Source organism: Pseudopodoces humilis, chromosome 9 (genome assembly GCF_049639895.1).
Source record: "Pseudopodoces humilis isolate 2021_Gansu_Grassland_sample_001 chromosome 9, ASM4963989v1, whole genome shotgun sequence".
Lineage (NCBI taxonomy): Eukaryota > Metazoa > Chordata > Aves > Passeriformes > Paridae > Pseudopodoces > Pseudopodoces humilis.
The window spans coordinates 22,705,798-22,715,947 of NC_142208.1; the positions used below are offsets into that span (position 1 = coordinate 22,705,798).

The 10,150-nt window shown below is 42.9% G+C and overlaps 1 protein-coding gene across 3 annotated transcripts in view; it reads right to left on the minus strand.

Annotated features, from left to right (window-relative positions):
* Positions 1–9,510, minus strand: part of LCOR (ligand dependent nuclear receptor corepressor) — an 89,362-nt gene extending 79,852 nt beyond the window's left edge. For 2 of the 3 annotated variants that reach the window (XM_014250274.2, XM_005520673.3), the window contains exon 1: positions 9,414–9,510. In XM_014250274.2, coding sequence (XP_014105749.1) covers positions 9,414–9,510 — 97 coding nt within the window. The remainder of the gene's footprint in view (positions 1–9,413) is intronic. The other variant, XM_014250275.2, reaches the window with a different exon arrangement.
* Between the last annotated feature and the right edge of the window lie 640 nt (positions 9,511–10,150).

The following is a 10,150-nucleotide window of genomic DNA, read 5'->3' on the forward strand; positions in this document are numbered from 1 at the left end:
TGGTTGAGACTTGTTCAAGAAATAACTGCAGCATCCCTGCTGAATTCAAAAGATCATATGCAAAATGGACCTCTGTATGGCTTATGTCAACCAAGCACTAAAGCCACTCTTCCCAAATGACTGCACATCACTCAAGGAAAACCACAGAGGTAAGACCAAGGCATTAGATTTTGTGAGGAGTTTACAAAAATATTCCTGTAAGATACAGGTTATATGAGAACTAGGTTCTCATAGCATCTTACTGTACAGTTCCAGATGATTACATTTTTCTTATTTTGTGCGAATGCACAGGATTGACAAGGATGACAGAAAAGTATAAAAACCCAAGAGAAATATGTGGGCAGTAGTACGGAATTTAACCAGAAATACCAAATTTAGTGTTATACTTGATACAATTTTGCCCACCAAGTGTAAGTTAGAATAAACTAAACATTCATGGGAAATATTTCAGGGAAAAAACTTTTTCCTCCTCCAAGAGACTTTAACACTTCACTTTGACAAAGACCCAGTGCACTTGTCTTACACAACACATTCTGCAATATGGATACTCATCTAAACCTACATATAACTAATACTTCACACTTAGCTTTTCCCTCACATGTCTTCATCCTTTTCTCAATCTTGTAATATTTTGAAAGATAGTAAGGTACAGCATGCAGATAAAGAATAACTATTAAGACCACTGAAACTTTCGATTTCTAGTTGAATAAGAACACTTTTCCAAAGGACATTTAAAACCAGCAAGGAACACTCCTCTTACTTGGCAAAGAGGACAATTAGATCAAGAAATGATCACTAACACAAAAGCGCATTAATTTTTTTTAAGAAAAGTTTTTTCAGTGCTTGTTTTGAAGTGAACACTGTCAGCGCTCTTTTTTTTGTATTTATTCATAAGATAAAAGTAAGACCCTTGAGAGAAACCCCAGAAGAGACATTCTGGTATCATATAAACTCAAGTTTCACTAATGACGTTAAAATAGGAGAGAAAGCTAGGGATAAGGTAGCAATGCCCCTCCTGTTCTGAAAGATGTAAATGGAATCACTGCTTTAAGAAGATTGCTTTTAAGTTTGTTTAGATCAGAAAAGGAAATTACCTCCATGCTTTCCTATTCTCTTGCTTTTGCTGAGTGAAATGGAAGTTCAGCATCCACTTCTACAAAAATTTTCTTTATGCAAAGGATACAATAGCATGTTTTCAGACACACATCTAGAGACCATGATAAAGTATCACCCAGACAGCAGCTCTCATCATTTTTGCCACAATGATCAATCTCAACCCAGGAGATGACCACATTTGAGACAAAAGTCTGCTGCAACACTAGTTTGTCTTCAACTGAGGAACAAAATAACTCCCAAAGATGGCAAAAAGTAAGCCAGGTTGCTGTTTAAACCAAAGCAAATCCATTTTCTGCATTCAAATATATAAAAATATTTCTCTAGAAGCCCAAGACTAGGGACACAAGGCACAAGCTGAGAGGACTCTTCTGATCACAAGCCTCCCCATGTGAAGTGCACAAGCACATTACTCCACTACTCTGACTGATCTGTGACAAAGTTTCAAAACTGACCTGCAAGCTAGTCTGCACATTAAGCACAAACAGACCACTAAAGAGCTTTCGGCACATGAATCGCTATAGAGAGTTTAACAGCTGCAGGACTAGACTGTCCTTGTAAGGCTGCAGGCTGAATTAAAAAGTTTATTACATGGGTAACATAGCAAGCTGCCTCCTGTCACACAAATACAGCAGCTAAGGGAACCAAAGAGCACATTGCTAGTCTCATTACAGACACCCTGACAAGCACAGGAGCACAAGGTAAGGAGACTCAGCACTAAGAACTGGCCTTGAAGTATTAGTGTGGGGAATTAAAGGCTGTGGGCTGAAGCTTTCACATCCTTTTGTTAGAACAAACAATAAAAAAAAAGAAATAAAGAAATTAATTGGCTCTTAACTACCTGTTCCTCTTCCTGTTCTGGCAGTTACTCCATTTTCAAAACGACCACCACCCCTGCAGCAGCAGAGGGCAAAGGACATCAGATGGACTCACCTCTCCAGTTACACAATGAAACATCTGTACCATAGGTGTATGCAAAAAGCAATCAAAGACAACCAGGAAAGTTTTCATTAGTAAACTCAGTTCAAGAGTTAAGATTGTCTGGTGGCCTCTGATGTCTTTCCACACTGCAGGATTCAGCTTCTGAAAGCTTCCTTTGTCAATGAATACTAGGCTCTTGTCCAGTCCTCTTTTCTCCCCCTCTATTCCCTCCCATAAAATATCATGGTCCTCAGGACACGAGGAACATCCTTTGTCTTCCTGCAAGTCTTCCCTGTGCAGCCACTTTGCCACCCCTCTTAGAAAATGCAAGAGGAGTACCATCCTTCCTCTTCTATGTAAGAAGAGTGGAAAAAAACAGATGGAGACATCATCTAATAGCAATTTTATCATAGAGGAACTTGTGTCCTGCAGAAATGTTGCAAAACCATAACCTCTACTTCATCTTTCATGTGTCAGCAGCATTGATGTGTAACTCAAATCTCATACTTAGCTTTGAGAGTTCAATTTTTTTGTCAACTCATCATAAAGAGCATGTTACTACACACAACATACAAGGTGAACTAAATCTGAGGAAAAAAGTAAATGATTTCAAAATATCCAGAGAAATAACAGTAAGGCCCTCTTCAAGAAAAAAAGAAAGAAGCTGAAGCTCTCATTTTCCCAAAATGGCCATAGATTTATAAGAGAGAAATGAGAAACCCCAGAGGCCTGCAGAGATACAGGGAGAGGAGGTATAAAGCTGCAGCTTACTAAAGAGGAACTGGTTAGGAAAGCAAAGCCCACAGTTCATTTTCAGGGAGGGAGCATGAAGAGGGAGATTGCTTCAATCTTCCTGCTTCTGCAATGAACATGAAGAACACAAAAATTAACACCTACTTAGTGAAAGATGAATTTTTGCATGTGTGACAGTACCAGCTGAATAGCCTCAACTGCTCATTCTCTGCCTCTTCTTCCTTTGCAGATGTTGTAGAAAAAAAAAACTGTTTCCCAGTCAGGTCTAGTCAGGGAACTGATTCACCAAGCTGCCACACATAGCTGTGCTTGAACAGAGGGGACTATTTAAGCCAGTTTAGACAGCACTACTGTCAAACATAACCACAGTCCGTAGCATGGTTACAAGAAACAAGATGCAAACTGGAAGATTCTGTGCCTTTGGAACAGACCATTCTACCCACTTCCCTTTCCCCCACAGATGTGATCCCATCGAGTGTTTCAGATGAGCTTTCCTGATCATCTCATTTCCAGCTAGGATGACTCAGGTTACTGCACATCACCAGAGTAGCTGGTTTTGCAGACCTCTGTCAGTTTAGAAAAATAAGCACTAATGCCCCTCTTAGCCAGAGGCAGACCCTAGATTGGCTCGGCTCCTCCCAGCCCATCCAACCATGCCCTCAGAAAATCCCAGAAGCTTTGTACTTCTCAGAGTTTTACATTTCCATCCCAGCAGCATTTGAGAACCAAAGCCTCATCCTCTTAAGAGCGGAAACATGTATACATAGAAGGGTGAGGAAGAGGATTGGAAAGTCTGTACAACACTGCAGTAGTGTTTGCTCTGCCCCAACCTGTAAGACAGGGCTTTCTTTAACCCTATTAAATGCCTGTTTTTCCTCACACCTTGCCTAAACTGACTTCTAGGACGTATTCTCATTGTGATTTTACAATATCAATGAAAGAACAGAAGTTCTCAGACAAAAACAAACAAGCAAACAAAAACAAAAACCAAGCAAACTCCAAAAACCCTATAAAGACACATGACAGTACTTGCCTGGATGTATAATAACCTAAGATGGCAAACTGTTGAGTCATGAAAGTACCACATAATACGGATTTCAACAACGGAACATGGAAATTGGGATTTTTTATCACCCTTTATTAATTAAAGTGCAGTTACTGGACCTCTATACATAACAGCATTTGGATTATCATCAACATATGGCACCAACTGTCAAGAAACGGCTTAAAACTTTGGAACAGTCCTTCAGGTACTCTTTTAAAATGGTACTGTAAATCTGTAATATACACATCCCAATATAAATGCTAAAAAGACTTTACCTAGTTGGATTTTTACTATTTTCTACATGCATGAAATGGACTACTGTTGTTTTGGAAGTTCTATTACAGTAGATGATTTCTGAATGTAATTATTTCTTAGTTAAAAAGTCCAAACGCCTATTCTTCCTGCAGGACAAACATATCCCAAGAAGGAAACATCCCGCTTTGCAATGATTGCTATTACCTCACACAAATTAAAACATGTTTTTGCTGAAATGTGAAAAAAACCAAATTATTAGGCCTAGTCTGAAATTTCTTGTCACAGGCACCAGAAGAAAATCTCAAGATGACATAACTCAAAGTGATTATCAATTTTTTTGAATATGCCTTTGGGTGGTTGACATCGTTCCTCAAAGGCTAGAAATTCTTCCTGTGCAAGCAGGGAAACAAGGGCAAATCCAGAGTGATTTGTAGTGAATTCAAAGAGGTATTTGGAACAGATCTAGATTCTAGATTAATACCCCCGCAGTTTAACTTCTACTGTTCTTCCAACACATACCATCCTTCCATGCACATTTAAAGTAAAGCTAAAAATCAAACTGTAAATTTTACTTCTTCCAACTAAGGATTTTTATTTTTAAATGATAGTTGCCTCAATCTTTTCCTGGCATAACTTTGTAATAGAAGGGTAATTCTCCTTCCCTCTAGTCATAGAGGGAACAACAAGCAGAAATGTTGGAACATAGAACAGATCTTTTTGAATGAGCCTTCAGCTACTATATTGCAAAATTGCTGTAAAATGGATTTATATTGATAAAAGAAGCCACAAGCTGCAGCTACGTTGCAAGCAGGTTGAGATAAGGCAAACAGTACCACTCACATGTTTGCTGGGGACAAGGCTGGGGGTGTATCTAAATCAAATACCAGTATAGAACAGCCCTACATTTAAACTTTAACTTGCTTACTATTATTATTATTTTTCATCAACATCACAGCTATAATAAGCTTTCTTATTTTGGAACAAAGAAATACAATCTGACCTTTGAACTAGAACTACATTAAACACTTGAAGACTCGAGCCTACTTCCAAAACAAGATAACACAGCTAACTGTCTGGAAGCAGCAGCTAATTCATATCATACACAGGCTGGAGCTATACAGGAGCCATAATCAAGATAAGAAAAGTAATAAAGATTTCAGAATTATTCAACTGCTATACACCTTCTCTTGATTATTATTATATTCTAACACTTCCTGATGTATCATATTTCTTCCTCAGAATCCACACTTTAATCCTAAGTATCCAAGGTCACAGAAGACCACCACCATACAACAAACTAAACAGAAAGAGATCAGGTACTTAGGTTGCAGTATTTAATCAGCAACAATAACTTAAAAAAAAAAAAAAAAGGAAATTACTTCAGCTTATTTTGACAGCAGAACAGCTAAGCAGCATTTCAATGAAACACTGGCAGAGTTCAAGATGATTGGAAATCTTATGAGAATGTTACAGATTTTCCCTTGAAATCCTCATTTTGCTCCCAAAACTAGGATTACTGCTGAAGAGTAGTGAACCATTCCCTCCCTGCCCCCACACACCCAACACAGACCATAATTCAGTCAGAGAGTCTCCAAGAGTACAGCTAATATTTAACAAAGGGCCAAGCATCACCAGTTAGAAGAAATGCATACGATCACCTCACACTACTCCAATGATCACGCAGCATTGCCATGCTATTAACTGCCTGTATAAAAGGTGTCAGAAGGGATTCAGGGATCTGTGGGTTATCTCCTTCCTCAAACTCCCCATTCCTTAGCAGATCCAATCTCATCAACCATTTCAAATTCATCAACTGTCTGAACACAAGATGATTAGAGGCTGGGAAAAGGAAAAAAAAAAATTAAAATCACCACATGCCTTTGTGTCTAAGTATCTGCTTTTGACCACTGAAAAAGATGTTAACACTCAAGACTGATATAGAGAACACATATGTTAGCATCAAATAGTTATCATCTGGCAGACTGTGTCTCTACAAAGTCCTACCAGAGCATCAAGATACAGGCACCAGTCCCAGCTACCCCTGCTCTGTGGTTCCACAGTCCTATTACAACTCACTGCTAAGAGAGCTTAGACACCCCTTCTCCACACTTCCTTCCACCTCCAGGCCATGGCATGCTGCTCCCTTAATTTCATTACTGATCAACAGAATTGCTCACAGACCTATGCTCCACCAGTCTCACGATCTCCCTCCTCACAAAAAGGGGATGAAATTCATGACAATGAAGGAATGCATCAACCAGATCAGTTCCCTGAGCTAACTCCCACAAAAAGCCACAGTGGGACAACCAAAGGTGCAACTCTGACACTTCAAGCTTATCTGCATCTCTGCTGCCTTGTTCTCACTCTTTTCCTTTCCACCAGCTTTGCATTCTCACACTCTTCCCTCGTGCTAGTGCTGGTATTTATTTGACCTGCCAGCCAGTTCAGGGAGCTATACAAGCAGAAAATTATTCTACTCCTTCCAAAAGACGTCTTCTGCTAGGACAGCTCCCCTGAACCAGCTCCTTGTGGGCAGGTAGTCTGTCAGCCCCTCTGTGGTTTTGCTCCCTTAAGAGCACAAGCTTAGTTTGACAAATTGCCATGAACCCACAGTCCAAACGAGCAGCCAACTGCAGAAGCAAAAAACAAGAGGGGAAAGTGAATTACTTAAGCCATTTTTATTGCCAAATGCACTAGTTCAAACCACAGGTACATTTTTTCTGAGTGCCACATGGTGTGGTACTAGAATGACTTTTCAGGGAATTATGTTAACACAGAAAATCCCACACACCTCATTTACTTTCAGAACTAAATATGAATGAGTATTTCTGATTATTACAAGAAAGATTTTCCCATACTGATACATAAATATTAGAAAGCAGAGTGTTTATTATAGGAAAAAACTCTCAAAGATTTCTACAAACAGCCAAGGTGAAACAGAACATTACATCATTTAAGAGTCTACTTCCAAATCCCACGGAATATTGTCAAAATTCATTTAAAAAGATGACAGAGGTATATTTAGAGCAAAGGGTTAATATCACAACCTAATTTCAGCTGGAGATCCTGGGAAAGTGCAATACACCTTTTATAATTTCATAAAAATATGAAAACAAAAAGGTAACAATCAACACATTTACATGACCCAGCAATTTATGAAAGATTCATACTAGGAACGAGGCAGGTCCTGAAACCTCATAAAGCTGATCAATTTCAAGCTGAAACTATTTATGACATAGTGCCATCAAGATAAAAGTCACAGAGCAATGTTACACTTTGGACTTCATTTTTTTAAAATGATTTTGTACTTTACCTCCAAAAAAAACCCAGTCAATTCTGTGCTTAAAAGTGTTCTCTGTATCCTTTGTTAAACACACACAGAGGAACTTTCAGAGAGGGAAATCTTCTGGAGGAAGAAAATGTATCAAATTTAGGTATGAGGAAGAGGTATGTAAGGAACAAGGGGAGGAAGCAACTTTACCAGAAGCTGGCAATTTAAATAGCTTTAGGTAAATGGAACAGGGTGTGTATTAATGGGGGTGGAGGAGGGGTGTTTTAAGTTTTAGCACTTAGGGTTGCTAAGAACTTCAGTAACGTAGTGTTTTCCTTGAGTCTGTAGACATAAACTTCTCTAGCTACCCAGGATTTTCCCAAAGAGCAGCAAAATGAATAGAGACAATTCTTGCATTTCACCCCAAAACGGTATCTTCAACAGCAGCTTTGAAACTGTCTTTTTTTGTTTTGGTGTTTTGGGGTTTTTTTGTGTGTTTTTTTTTCTTTTTTCTTCCCTCCAAATTTACTCCTCACAGCTATCTAGTTAAACCCTGAGCAGTAGGACAGCTCCACTGGAAGATTCAAGGACCCAATGCTAGAGCAGAGGGCACTGAGGGGAAGACGACACGCTGCAAATAGGGAGTTTAGAAAGGACTAGAACAGCTGAACCCCAGGAGCTTGAGATAAGAGGAATTGAGAAAAGGAGATAGAAGTAAAATAAATCTGGTTCAAGCAGAGGTGGAATAAAATGTAGCAGAGATAGAATTAAAAAAAAAAAATCCCACAAACTGAATCTAGAAATATCAATTATTCGTTGGAAAGAAAACCCAACACTTTTATGTAGTGTGAGCTTCTCAGTAACATATTGCCCTCCAGTTGCGTTATGCATAAAACAAATTAATTGCTTGAATTAATCTGAAGTTAACAAGCATCTAGAACACACTTTTATATTACAGAAATTTAAACATTTAGATGAAACCAAAAATACACACAGCAGTTACACATCCTGGTGTAACCAAAAATGGTGTTTCAAATCCCTGATAATGAAATGGGACGCTGAGCTAACTGACAATAAGAGGTTTAACTCTGCACACAAGGAACTAAAGTGAATCTGTGACTGTTATTACAGATTACCTATGCTGAGCAGTCACTGGCAGATTACGGCCATATTTGCATATTTAAAAATAAAACGAGGATTTGTGTTCAATTAGAAAGAGAGAGCCAATCAAGATGAAACATATCTGTTCTAGACAGGGATTTTTAAGATTACTCTGCAAGTTCACAGTCTACAGTTCTCAAACATTTTCCTTTTGGAGACACATACTGGCCTAGAGCTGACATTATGTGAATGTTGGGACCCATAGAAAATATCTCAATTTATTACTAGGGAAAGAGAAAAGACAAAAATATGTATTTTGAATGGAAAAAGTTACTCGAGATGAAACCCCAAACATTCGATTGCAAGGAGCCTACCCAACAAGAAACGCGCAAAGGAGGGGGGGAGGGGGGTGGGAAAAAGGAGGTGGGGGGAAAACAGAAAAGCAATCACACATCCTTTTAACCCCGCGGCCCCGCTCCGGATTCACGGCGTCGATCCGGCACCGCGATCCGCAACTTTCCGCCTCCCCCACCGCTCCTCCCGCCGGCTCCGCGGCCTCGCTCCCTCCCGCCTCGCCGGGCCGGGGGCAGGCGGCCCGGCGCGGGCCCGCCCCGGGCAGGGACGGGGGGCCCGCCCCCCCCCGCCGGGCGCGGCCCCGCCGTAAACAAGTTTGAAGGGGCCGCGGCCGGGCCGGGCCGTGCCGAGCGGGGAGGAGCGGGCGCGGCGCTGACAGGGGCCGCACAAAAGGGCAGGGCAGGACCCCCCTCCCGGCTCCCCCCCTTCGGCGCAGGGCGGGGCCCGGCCCGGCGCGGCGCCTCACGGCGGCCCGCGGGGAGGGGGGGCGGGGCGGGCCCGCAGGCCGCGGCGCCGCTCGCCTCACGGCCCCCGCTCCAGCGAAGCCTCCCGCCGCCGCGGGGCCCGGCCCGGCCTCCCCGCCGCGCCGCCGTCCCTCACCTACACAGTGAATGAGCTTGTGTCGCCACGAATCGAGCTGGTGGCGGACGCCGCGCCTCTGGATGGAGCACTGCTGCCGCCCGCACGGGCTCGCCATGTTCTGGGCGGGGGCGGGGCGGGGGCGGTGGCGGCCGGCGGGGCGGGGGGGAGGGAGGGAGGGCCGCGCGCGCCGCGCTCCGACACGCCCACTCGCGTTCAGCTGCCGCCCCGCCCCGCGCATGCGCGGACCGCCCGCCAGAGGCTCGCACGTGCGGCCGCGCCGCACCCGTCCGCTAGGGGGCGCTGTGCCTTTCGTGAGGGAGCGGGAACGCCCTGAGGGGGTCATCGTGTTCTGAGGGGACATGCCACCACTGAGGGGTCACTGTGCCTGAGGGGACATGCCACCAGAGGGGTCACTGTGACTGAGGGGACATCACACCCACGAGGGTGCACTGTGTCCTAAGGGGACAGCGCACTCCTGGGGGTTCACTGTGCCCAGATCTGCAATCCCTCCTTAAAGGACATTTTAGCCCTGATGGGGCCGCATAGTTTTCTATCAGGAAGAGATGAAATCTCGTCATCTGCTCCACCATGTAGTTATAAAATAACCAGGTCTCTTGGTAGGCATGATGTAAAGGGAAGGCACGTGCCTGTGGTGACCGGGAGGCCCCGCAGTGACAGCTCCATGACTCAGCCACCTCCTGTGCTGCAGCCTTGCACCTCAAGCACAAGACCCTCCTTCCAGGTGAGCTCAGATG